Below are 13145 nucleotides of genomic sequence, written 5' to 3'. Positions count from 1 at the left end.
CTTTTAAAGTGGTAGTACCACATAATTTGCCGATACAAAGCACTTCATCACATTTGTGAGAAACCGGTGTCCAGCTTGAACATGAAATTAAAACAACTGAGGCGGATCCCATATCCGGGATAGAAATGTCATTATTCTAATGTCAATCAACTTGTGATTTGGTAGTAACACTGTATTTCAGTTTGATCGCCGTTTTATTTGATCAAATACGTTGAAATAAAATGTTACATTAAGTTACACAATGCGACCTCAATGTCACCTGGTCTGCAAGCATGCAACTTTATTATTGTGTAGGCCTAGACCTAGTGTAGCGAGCTCTTTTAGAGCAATAAGGTTAAGCGAAAGTGACATAACTATTATATTGCAGATGAGTGATCAGTGAATTTAGTTGTCTAAAACAACAACGCTGTATATGAACACTGAATAAAAATGAGCAGTTAAACATGGATTCGGTTCTCTCTCTCCCTGCTCTCTCTCACATTTAATGTAAAGGGATTTATTGGCGTGGGAAACACAGTGAAATACATGGGTCTATGTTTTTGGTTGGATAGGTTTCTCAATTTCTTTCTTAGGTTTTTGCATTCTTCATCAAACCATTTGTCATTGTTAATTTTCTTAGTTTGTCTGCTTGACATTTTTAGATTTGATAAGGCAGCTGAAAGGTCAGATATACTTTAGGCTTTGTAATGACAAGTTTAACTATTGCAGTGAAACGTTTTCTAAAAGGGATTGAATTTGTTGATGCCCAATTGTCTTTTGGTAGGTTTCTACACTACTTTCCTTCCATCGATAGCATGTCTTAGTATTATGCAGTCCCTTTGGCTTTGATGCCTCATGATTGAATATTGCGCTTTTCAAATAGACTGGGATTTTGCTGTGATCTGATAGGTGTGTCAGTGGGCTGACTGTGAATGCTCTGAGAGACTCTGGGTTGGGATCAGTGATAAAGCAATCTACAAAACCACTGCCAAGGTATGAACTGTAGGTGTACCTACCATTGGAGTCCCCTCAAAGCTTACCAGTGACTAAGTACAGACCCAGCGACCGACATAGCTCCAATTTTTGTTGGTTGTTTTGTCGTAGTTATGTCTAGGGGGAAATATTGGGGAGGGAATGTGCTCTTGCACACACATAAACATACATACACACACACACACACATACACACACATAAACTCAGCAAAAAAAGAAACGTCTTCTCACTGTCAACTGCGTTTATTTTCAGCAAACTTAACATGTGTAAATATTTGTATGAACATAACAAGATTCAACAACTGAGACATAAACTGAACAAGTTCCACAGACATGTGACTAAGATAAATGGAATAATGTGTCCCTGAACAAAGGGGGTGTCAAAATCAAAAGTAACAGTCAGTATCTGGTGTGGCCACCAGCTGCATTAAGTACTGCAGTGCATCTCCTCCTCATGGACTGCACCAGATTTGCCAGTTCTTGCTGTGAGATGTTACCCCACTCTTCAACCAAGGCACCTGCAAGTTCCCAGACATTTCTGGGGGGAAACGGCCCTAGCCTTCACCCTCCGATCCAACAGGTCCCAGACGTGCTCAATGGGATTGAGATCCGGGCTCTTCGCTGGCCATGGCAGAACACTGACATTCCTGTCTTGCAGGAAATCACGCACAGAACGATCAGTATGGCTGGTGGCATTGTCATGCTGGAGGGACATGTCAGGATGAGCCTGCAGGAAGGGTACCACATGAGGGAGGAGGATGTCTTCCCTGTAATGCACAAGCTCAGTCGATGATGCTGTGACACAGCGCCCTAGACCATGACGGACCCTCCATCTTCAAATCAATCCTGCTCCAGAGTACAGGCCTTGGTGTAACGCTCATTCCTTTGACGATAAACGCAAATCTGACCATCACCCCTGGTGAGACAAAACCGCGACTCGTCAGTGAAGAGCACTTTTTGCCAGTCCTGTCTGGCCCAGCGACGGTGGGTTTGTGCCCATAGGCGGCGTTGTTGCCGGTGATGTCTGGTGAGGACCTGTCTTACAACAGGCCTACAAGCCCTCAGTCCAGCCTCTCTCAGCCTATTGTGGACAGTCTGAGCACTGATGGAGGGATTGTGCGTTCCTGGTGTAACTCGGGCAGTTGTTGTTGCCATCCTGTACCTATCCCACAGGTGTGATGTTCAGATGTACCGATCCTGTGCAGGTGTTGTTACACGTGGTCTGCCACTGCGAGGACAATCAGCTGTCCATCCTGTCTCCCTGTAGCGTTGTCTTACAGTACGGGCATTGCAATTTATTGCCCTGACCACATCTGCAGTCCTCATGCCTCCTTGCAGCATGCCTAAGGCACGTTATCTTTGAAAGACAGGGTCCTGAAAAAGGGCCGTTTATTTTTTTGCTGAGTTTACACACACACACATACATACACACAAATACACACACAAACATACACACACACACACACACGTATACAGACAAAGTCTACGTACTGGCCACAAACAATTTATCCAAAAAGAAACACATTCAGTCGCCATCAATGTCGCTCTCTTAACCTCCTCACCTGGTCACTCACCACTAGACAATGTGCAAATGAGTCTCCAACGTCCCCCTGAAATACCATGTTGTTCGCATTGTTATCAACCTATTAATTACAAATTCACAAATCCATTGTCAATTCTGAAACGGGAGACCTTTAACTATGCGGTGACACAGATAGGGCCCCAGCCTTTGTTTGACTCAGATGATGACTTCCATGCTATCTGCCTTTGAAAATGTCACCCGCTTTGCCTCATTCTGTTGCACGCACCCCCTACTCCTTGCTGTGTGAAACCCCCACCTGTGACTTCATCCCTCTTTTTTCAGAGAGAGAGAGAGAGATGAAGAAATATGAGGGGAGAAGCAAGTCATGGGAGAATAATCAGAGCAGCTGGGGTTACACAGAGTCAGCACTGAAAAGGTGTGAAGTGGTATAGGGGAAGAGTTGAAGTTTTACTTGAAAGTAAGTTCTATATAATAATAAACATATGTATTTTATTTATCGCTTTTCATTACAAGCAGAATCTCAAAGTCACTTTGAAAACAAAATAAACCAGAAACTATTTAACAAAACAAATGTAGGGATCTGTCAGTATTTTGGCAATGGTCACCTTCAGATGATTGGCAGTTCAGAAAGGTAGTATCTTGAGAGGAGGGAGCATAGATGTAGAGACATCTGACAGACAGGCCACGGAGCTCCTCAACGGGCACCTCGTCGTCGTCCACAGTCACAGCTCCTCCTCCGTCTGGAGGCTGGATCATCCACTACTGAAATGTAGCACATATGTACATTTGTAGTATACTGTAAGTACTAAACTGGGTATTTGTGTTTGAGAAAACATGTTCTTGATAGCGACATTTTGACATCACACTTCTGAACTGTGTCATCATACCCAACATTCCTACTGTACCCCTGTAGAAGATTTGATCAAGTTTAAATGTGTATTTTTAAAGTGTTTTGACACTTTATTCAGATAGTGAGGAAATAGACAAGAGGGAGAAACAGTGGGAAGGGTGGACACAGGGATTGAACCCTGGTCTCCGGATGGGATTTGTATGTAACGTGTTAGGGAGTGTTACCACTACACTGTAACTCTGCACATTAACACTTGCTTTGCATAAGCAGAAATGTCTGGTGATCAAGTGAGTGTGAGGTGGCTGATGACCACAAAAAAGGTGCAGGTGAGGATTCAAATGAAATGTGGGTTTGACATCCAGAAAATTAGTTTTTCCTGTAATCAGATTACAAACTACTCTGACATCATCGTCGCGTTTGAGCAGTATTGGCTAATTATGCCACCTTTGGTCAGTGCTTTGTCTCCATAAAGGTCTCTGGGTCTATCTCTCTCTCCTATCTATGACTGTCCTGGTTGGGAGGATGTGCGTGTGCAAGTTCCATGTCTACCTCGTATGGCTGAGGACCCCTTTATAAACCAATACCAGGTCACTGGGGAAGTCACACAACACTCGCCACCACAGAGACTGAGAAAAAAACAGCCCAGTCTACCACTGAAGAATCTATTCTCTCTCCTTGTATGCTCACTCGTTCTTTCACCTCCTGGGACATGATGTGGAAAACACTGGTATTAGCTGTGTGTCTGTTAGTGGCTGGGGTGCAGGGGATGGAGCGCCCCACGTATGGAGTGAAGCTATGTGGCCGGGAGTTCATCCGGGCGGTCATCTTCACCTGTGGAGGATCTCGCTGGAGACGGTCACTCGGGAGTGCAGGTGAGGCATGCCGGCTGGACAAGCCTTTTATTGGGTCATTGTGTTTCTAAATTGTGCACATTTAGATTCTAGCCAAGCAGTAATGCACCTGATTCAATTTATCAGTGATTTATGGTTTGCTGAGTAAAGGGAAAGAACTATGTTGGCTTTTTTTGTATCACTGGCTTTGTCCATTGGAATGTATAACATCCACACATTTTTTTACATTTTTTTAAATGTATTGTGCATTGGTCCAAACACATCAAGACAGTAGTGAAGAGGGCACGACAAGCCTATTCCCTCTCAGGAGACTGAAAATATTTGACATGGGTCCTCAGATCCTCAAAAAGTGCTACAGCTGCCCCATCGAGAGCATCCTACTGGTTGCATCACTGCCTGGCATGGCAACTGCTCGGCCTCCAACCGCAAGGCACTACAGAGGGTAGTGCGTACGGTCCAGTACATCACTGGGGTCAAACTTCGTGCCATCCGGGACCCCTATACCAGGCGGTGTCAGAGGAAGGCTCAAAAATTTGTCAAAGACTCCAGCCACCCTAGTCATAGACTGTTCTCTCTGCTACCGAGTGTCAGTCGGTACCGGAGCACCAAGTCTAGGTCCAAAAGGCTTCTAAACAGCTTCTACCCCCAAGCCATAAGCCTCCTGAACAGATAATCAAAGGGCTACTCAGACATTGCCCCCCCCCCCCCTTTTACGCTACTGCTACTCACATTGACTCTGTACCAGTACCCAGTGTATATAGCCTCGCTAGGGTTATTTTACTGCTGCTCTTTAATTATTTGTTACTTTTATTTAAAAAAATGACTTATCTATTTTTTACTTGTATTTGGCACAGGTGACAAATAACATTTGATTTGAAATAGAAACACAGTAATCTTTGCCTTTTGAATGTATAAATTAAGCAGCACTGAGAGTCAATATCACATTTAAACACTCCTATTATAAACTGCATTTCAGGAGACTTCCCTCAGGACCCTTTCAGCTCCCATGACGAGGACTCATCTGAAGGCTGGAACCCAGACTCCCAGGTCCCAGAGAGTCCCTTCCAGCATGTCCAGGAGGGTGGGGTGTTCATCAGCAGGCCAGCCCGCTCCCTCATCTCAGAGGAGATACTGGAGGCTCTCCGTATGTCAGACCGTAAGGGCCGTGATGTGGTGGTGGGCCTGTCCAACGCCTGCTGCAAGTGGGGCTGCAGCAAGGGAGATATCAGCTCCATTTGCTGAGAATCCACCGCATTCTCTCCCCTCCCATGCACACACATAGCCCTACACATACCTTGTATTTTCTCATATCTCTCTCTCTCGGTTTTTCTAACTGCTCTCCCCAGTAATTCCGAGTTAAAGTATCATGTTAACTGTGCAGGGAGAATATAACCTTATTCTCCATATAGACCCAGTCGGTATTAGATTGAACGTGATGACCCTACCTGCCTGTAAAACAACCTGTGTTTACCTAGGTTTCCTCATTGGCTCACAGCAAAAACGTTATCTTTTTCAAACGCAAGTTTCTCATTGTCTGCTTGTTTTAGTCAATTACAAAACTCAATTTAAGAAAAGTACAACATGTCTAAAGATTACTTTTCAATATTGCCTCTCCCTAGCGTTCTCACTACTTAGAAAAACGTAATATTGTAGGGCTTCCCTTATTATGCCCTTTTTCATGACAATGCTAGCAGCAACTTGAGTGAGAGCTAGCTACCGACCGGGACATTAAGCTAGCCAAGACCAACAGCACAAACAATCTGACTATCCAGCCAGTGGAATTACAAACGGACAGTATGAGCTAAACAAGTTAAATGTGTTAACCGTGATGACATGTTTTCCACACACATAGCTACGTATAGCCTACTTGGACACCGCGTCCCCACATTTCCCACACCGAATAGCCTGAAGCCACAGGGCTCTTCTCGCAGGCTCTATTTCCCAACGTGGGACCATTGCGAACCATAGGTCGGAATTTCTGACCTGGCTACTACATGTACATTGAACAACACAGGAGTATTTTGGCATGTTTTGTTATTTCTGTATAACAAAAAAATCTGCGGGTTTCCCCCAATTTATGGGCGTGGTCTACGGGAATTCCTTATTATTATGTCATTACCGACTGGGACTGAATACCGATATCTTCCTGTCTCTATACGTGTGGAATTTGGCTACCTGTGATGAAATGTGGTTTCCAGACCTCTTTCTCCATTGCTGTTTTTGGATCCTTCATACTTTTTGTCCATTCACTGTCGTCATTCACATGGCCCTTATTTTATTTTTTAATCTGTCAAATCTGTTTTATTTTGGATTATGAACCTGTTATAAAGGTTTTAATAAAGATTTGATTTGCTTAACATTCTGACTTTTGGTATGTTTTCCCACCAGCCACAGATAGGGCCAATGCCAGAATCATGACATAGGAAAACATAGGGCCATAGGACATAATGGAGTTGGCCTATGACATGTGTAAAGCAACTTTTAATTCTACTGCACAAAAATATTGCGTTTTGAATAAAATGACTCATTGAAATGGAGCACAATCCCACTGGAATAAAACACACTTGACCCCTCAAAGGAGCCCCTAAGGGAACTGAACAAAACTGATACAATCTGGAAGTGGCAGTGGCCTACATAAATTCATTTATTATGTTTCCAATACTATTTACATGTTAAAAGTATATTCTGATTACAATTATTATCTCTCATCTTTTCACTAAATGCAATCTATTAGCTTCCAAAATGTAAGTAGGTATAAGGTATATCTAGCTGTCGGATAACACCTTCTCATTGAACGGCTCCGCCTGCACTTTGAAAAACCCACAGTGCATTAAGTGAATGTTGGAAAAAGATCCTGGTTCCCTTCTAAACATAGAAATGTAAATGCAAAACGGATTCGGGCCACAAAATAGGGGAAGTGAACTGGCAAAAGAGTTGAGTCCTCATTCAAAGGAAAGGGCAGTGTGAATACAAAGAGAACTGAGATATTTCGCTTTTTTTTTTACACCAGAGTTCACTTTAAAGAGGACTGAGATCAGTTATTTTAAAGAGGACTGACTATATGTGAAAACACCCTTATTATGTAGGGTTAAAATTGATGCAATAGGGGATCGCTGCCAAAGGCAATTTCCGTAAAACAAAGTAGGCGGGTCATAGACAGATCACGGAGCTTTTTAGAGATGTGTCCACTTCCTTCGGGGCTCATTACACTCCGCTTTGCGGATCATAGACAAGCTGTACGCGTGAGAAATAGTTAGGTCTACACACATATCCAATCTAGTTTCTGCCATATTGCTTTTACCTATTCAGTCTGATCATTTCGAGTGAAAGGGAGTGAGCGAGGATGCAAGGGAGGAAGCATCGTTTGGAATGAAATACAGCCAGTGTGCAGCGAAAAGCACCCAAACTTCTGCGCACGTAATTCATTCAATGTACAATAGAATGCTGGCGAAAGATGGAAGTTCCGTTATTTTGATGTCTTTCTTGATGACGAGGTAATAGCTCTTATTTTTCGAACCACTTATTTTTCAACATAACTTACAGTTTGCCGAAATCATATTGATCATTAGGCCTACCAGTATAACGTTTTTAGACTTGAAATAGTACAAGACTTTGCATGTTCACTCTCATCTCTATACTTATGGCTATGGTAAGCTAATTTGCATCATAACATGACAACAATGGTTAATAGAAACCAGATGCTTTTGTCATCATGTGCTTTTGGCTTAAAAATATGTATGTAGGCTACACAATACACAGAGTGGCAGATATGTCAGTGGCGAAGACAGTGACAGATATGTAACCAATGATGTATATAAACCCTGGATTGCTGATTGTTATGTATTGGCCAGTGTAGGAACACCAATCTATAGGAATGAATGAAATTCTACAGTATTTCCATTAAATATTTCAAGGACGAAATTACATGTATTTTTGTAATTTTTGTTGTTGTAGTGGGGCAGTAACATTAGTAATCTCTAAAAATTGTACTTTAATAAGGAAGACATTTGTATATATTTAAAATGTTTATGTTAAGCACACATAATATAATTTTAAAGTATGTATTATTTTACTAGGCAAGTCAGTTAAGAACAAATTCATATTTTCAATGACGGCCAAGGAACAGTGGGTTAACTGCCTTGTTCAGGGGCAGAACGACAGATTTCTCCCTTGTCAGTTAAGATGTCTATAATAGAATACATGTGGCAAAAACGAATGTTGACATTAATACATACATTTTTATAGCTTCCAAAGTATTTTTTACAACAGTAAGGGAGGGAGTGCCAAGCTGGAGGCACAGTGGCTTCAACACATCGCCCCCAAGCAGTCATCTAGTGTATATATAAATCATTGGCTGTAACACTGAAAAGGTTTGCACGTTACTGTGTGAACAACACCTACCACCAAAGATCATTCTTGTTTTACTCCAATGTTTGTAAACAATGTAAATGTAAACAAACACTGTCTAGCCCCAAAGCATGGTTAAAACTATAATTTTAATATCATGCATGGTCAGTCCTTGCATCCATAGCCCTGTCTATGAATTTGAGAGTGGTTACATTTCTCCAGGCCCATCCCTCATCTTTTTACCAAAACAGAGGCGGTTGACCACTTTGATATTATTTCAATTATATATTTCCACACTATGAGGTTGGAATAATACTGTGAAATTGTGAAAATTATGATAATGCCCTTTTAGTGTAGGAGCTGTTTGAAATGTCATTTCAGCCTGTTTTGGTGGGATGGATATTTTACCTGCCTGGTGACATCACCTGGCATTAAATGAGTTAATAGACCAATAAGAAAGAGAGTTTCAAACCTCTTTGCCAATAACAGCTAGTTTTCAGTTTGACATTCCCTACTCAGATCACTCCCAGACAGTCCTAGCAAAATTCTTGCTTTATAAATTGCTCTTTGCTAAGAAGCTATGTTGTTGTTGTTGATCATTTCAATTGAAAACAATCACAGTAAGGTACTTTTTATTTGTTACCCAGAAATTATTTGATATTGATATTAAATCTGGCTGCATTTGTCACGTCCTGACCAGTAAAAGGGGTTATTTGTCATTGTAGTTTGGTCAGGGTGTGGCAGGGGGTGTTTGTTTTGTATGTTTCGGTGTTTTTGGTTTATGTTCTATATTTTCTATTTCTATGTGTATATCTAGTTTTCTAGTTCTATGTTGGGTTTTTGGCAATGACCTCCAATTAGAGGCAGCTGGTTGTCGTTGTCTCTAATTGGAGGCCATATTTAGTTGGGTTTGTTTTCACTTGTGTTTTGTGGGTGGTTATTTTCTGAATAGCCTGTGTGCCTTATGGAACTTGTGGTGGCTAATTTCTGCATTACCAAATGAGAAGAGTTACAAACACACCAGTCCGAGTTAAACTACATCTTTAATACTTAAGATACTTTTGCAAAAGTACTTGACCTTCAATAATGCACTCTCTCGAATGAACTATTGAACAAGGTGATTACAGAATGGCTACAGGGATCTTTTATAGCAACGATACACCCCCTTCAACGTACATTGACAAACCACAGATACTGAGTAACAGTTCACTAAGGTTAAGTTTTGTATGACAGATATCAATAAAACACATCAGACAGTAACTGCTATGTCAACAGGGTTCATTATATAGCCCAGTATCTGGTCTCCTTAGAACCGTCCCTCCCTGGTACGGTATTGAACATAACTATTTCATCCAATGGCATATATCAATTGTCAACTCTAGATACTCCCATCTCAAGTAAACCCCCTCTTGACCCCACTCCTGGACAGGCTCACTGGGGGGAGTGAGCCTCTAGGCCATATATTATCACAGGATAAGTGTGAGATCTAAGAGAGGACATACAAGGGTCCATTTACTGCCATAATCCTCCCCACAATAAAGAAAAGGAGGGAGTGACTTGCTCACAGACATTGTGGAGACAAGTCATTGGATCCCCATTAATCACGCCATCCCTTCACATGGTTTAAGAAATAGGTAAAGATACATTCTCATGACGACAAGTCTGACCTCTCCCCTCTCTGGGCCCCAAGTGTCTGAGCCCCAGCTAAGGTAGACATGCAACTGAAAAGACACCAGAGTCCAATGGACACTTTCTAATGACAAGTACCTCAAATAAGCATATTATACTAATAAAACATCTTAATTATCTATGTTACCCAACTAATACTGATTCGTCCACGACAAACTGTTTCGTCGTGTTGTTACTTTTGTTTAAGTGTTCACGTTACTTCAAATAAATTAAGAAGATGAGCACTTTACCCGCTGCGCCTTGGTCCAATCCTTACGAGGTCCATGACAGCATTGGACCTTTAAGGGTGTGTGTGTGTGTGTGTGTGTGTGTGTGTGTGTGTGTGTGTGTGTGTGTGTGTGTGTGTGTGTGTGTGTGTGTGTGTGTGTGTGTGTGTGTGTGTGTGTGTGTGTGTGTGTAAGTGTAAAAGTTTTGTCTGTGCGTGTGTGTCCACGTGTGTGTGTGAGAATTCTGAAACATTCATACACCTGCCATTCACCACTCATTTGGTGTGTGTGTTTTCCATAGGTGCTGATGGCATAGTGCTGTGAGTAATGGCATGGCCCAGAGTACCATGCCTCCTGCTGATCCTGCTGCTCTTACTGCACTCCTGCTTACCTCAACCAGGTGAGTCCTTCACACTGGACTGATCCCAGATCTTTTTCCTGGTAAAGTCATGTGACCAGGAAATTCTCCTTGTGACTATTTATAATCTTTATTTGACACACCCTCAGATCCACCATTCCCTGAGCTCTGGGGTTTCTTCAAATAATTTAGATGGACTAAACCGTAATGCTGATCTATATGTTTGATCTGATTGTATGTCTCTGTTATTAGTTCATTCTTATTATTAAACACTGAACTGTTTCTTTTATACTGTTTTTCACACTGTGCATTCATGTACTGTATTCTTCACATATCTCATTTTAATACATCTACTACTGTACATTGCATTTTTGTTAAACTGTTTTTTCATACTGTGTATTTACAGTGCATTTGGAAAGTATTCAAACCCCTTGACTTTTCCCACATTTTTAAGTTACAGCCTTATTCTAAAATGTATTAAATTAGTTTTTTTCCCCTCATTAATCTACACACAATACCCCATAAAAATATCAGAACTGAAATATAACATTTACATAAGTATTCAGACCCTTTACTCAGTACTTTGTTGAAGGACCTTTGGAAGTGATTAGAGCCTTGAGTTTTCTCAATGCACTTTCTCAATGCATTGTAAATACACAGTATGTATAAACAGTATAACAAAAATGCACACCTGTATTTGGGGAGTTTTTCCCATTCTTCTCTGCAGATCCTCTCAAGCTCTGTCAGGTTGGATGAGGAGCGTTGCTGCACAGCTATTTTCAGGTCTCTCCAGAGATGTTCGATCGGGTTCAAGTCCGGGCTCTGGCTGGGCCACTCAAGGACATTCATAGACTTGTCCTGAAGCCACTCCTGCGTTGTCTTGGCTGTGCGCTTAGGGTCGTTGTCCTGTTGGAAGGTGAACCTTTGCCCCAGTCTGAGGTCCCGAGTGCTCTGGAGCAGGTTTTCATCAAGGATCTTTCTGTACTTTACTCCATTCATCTTTCTCTCGATCTTGACTAGTCTTCCAGTCCCTGCCGCAGAAAAACATCTCGACAGCATGATGCTGCCACCACCATGTTTCACCGTAGGGATGGTGCCAGGTTTCCTCCAGACGCTTGGCATTCAGGCCAAAGAGTTCAAACTTAGTTTCATCAGACCAGAGAATCTTGTTTCTCATGGTCTGAGAGTCCTTTAGGTGCCTTTTGGCAAATTCCAAGCGAGCTGTTATGTGCCTTTTACTGAGGAGTGGCTTCCGTCTGGCCACTCTACCATAAAGGCCTGACTGGTGGAGTGCTGCAGAGATGGTTGTCCTTCTGGAAGTTTATCCCATCTTCACAGAGGAACTCTGGAGCTCTGTCAGAGTGACCATCGGGTTCTTGGTCACCTCCCTGACGAAGGCCCTTCTCCCCCTATTGCTTAGTTTGGCCGGGCTGTCAGCTCTAGGAAGTCTCTTGGTGGTCCCAAACTTCTTCCATTTAAGAATGATGGAGGCCACTGTGTTCTTGGGGACCTTCAATGGTGCAGAAATGTGTTGGTACCCTTCCTCAGATCTGTGCTTCGACACAGTCGGTGCTCTACGGACAATTCCTTGAACCTCATGGCTTGGTTTTTGCTCTGACATGCAATGTAACACAAGCATTTCGTTGCACCCGCTATAACATCTGCTAGACTTTATGCATCCCCATTTCCTTCCTTTTATTCAACACAACCTTCCATAGAGATCGTATCAGTATCAGTCTTAACTAATGCGTAGGGGACCAAGAAGTAAATGGTTCCTAATCACCACCCTGTTACTCATATCACATATGCTATGGACCTTGTGTTGTGTTCATTATAGAAGGCAATGGAAAAGTTTTGCAATGGAAAACGCATATGAGTGTTTCTTATTGGACAAGTCCAGGTAGTTCCTCCCTGTTTCAGACGTTTTTCGTCTGTTTGGTGCCTAATGAACACAACCCTTGGTGTGTGGTTATGATTGTATGTGTCATACTGATACTAGAAGAGGAGAGGAACTCTGAGAGAGGAAGGGTGTCACCACCTCGCAAGATCTCTGTCTTGTTATCATTTCCTATTTGGGCTTCATGTTCCTTGAAACGCTCTCAGTATGTGCTTGTGGTTTCAACATTGTGTGTGTGAGGGGGGTCTAGATTCAAGTGGATGGCAATGACAACAGAAGGAACGCTAAACTGGCACAGTTCCTTTAAAGATAAATGTCATCTGGATTTTATTTCTCTCTTTCTCTCTCACTATCTGTTTCCGTGAAATCGCCACGCACATCTCCAACTCAATCATCAAATTTGCAGACGACACAACAGTGGTAGTCCTGATTA

General features: G+C 42.2%; 2 protein-coding genes across 2 annotated transcripts in view; both read left to right on the top strand.

The window, feature by feature from the left end:
- The first annotated feature begins 3982 nt into the window (after window positions 1-3982).
- Window positions 3983-5669, top strand: LOC106606562 (relaxin-3). Its single transcript, XM_014202852.3, has 2 exons — window positions 3983-4236; window positions 5192-5669. The coding sequence occupies exons 1-2, from the start codon at window positions 4044-4046 to the stop codon at window positions 5455-5457; spliced, it is 459 nt and encodes a 152-aa protein (XP_014058327.2). The 5' UTR covers window positions 3983-4043; the 3' UTR covers window positions 5458-5669.
- A 1737-nt stretch (window positions 5670-7406) lies between these two features.
- The window catches only part of LOC106568321 (interleukin-6 receptor subunit beta), a 39710-nt gene continuing 33971 nt past the window's right edge, over window positions 7407-13145 (top strand). The window contains exons 1-2 of the mRNA XM_045719918.2: window positions 7407-7709; window positions 10759-10857. Of these exons, the coding sequence (XP_045575874.1) occupies window positions 10785-10857 (73 nt within the window). The 5' untranslated portion in view covers window positions 7407-7709; window positions 10759-10784. The remainder of the gene's footprint in view (window positions 7710-10758; window positions 10858-13145) is intronic.

Source organism: Salmo salar, chromosome 06, assembly GCF_965601325.2.
Source record: "Salmo salar chromosome 06, fSalSal1, whole genome shotgun sequence".
NCBI classification, from domain to species: domain Eukaryota; kingdom Metazoa; phylum Chordata; class Actinopteri; order Salmoniformes; family Salmonidae; genus Salmo; species Salmo salar.
Note: the sequence above shows the minus strand (reverse complement) of the source record. Positions and strands in the feature narration are given on the sequence as shown.

Bases quoted from the DNA above. Each gene is read 5' to 3' on its own strand.
- LOC106606562 (XM_014202852.3), top strand. From the start codon at position 4,044: ATGCTCACTCGTTCTTTCACCTCCTGGGACATGATGTGGAAAACACTG. The intron at 4,237-5,191 runs GTGAGGCATGCC...ACTGCATTTCAG, and splicing joins ACGGTCACTCGGGAGTGCAG to GAGACTTCCCTCAGGACCCT.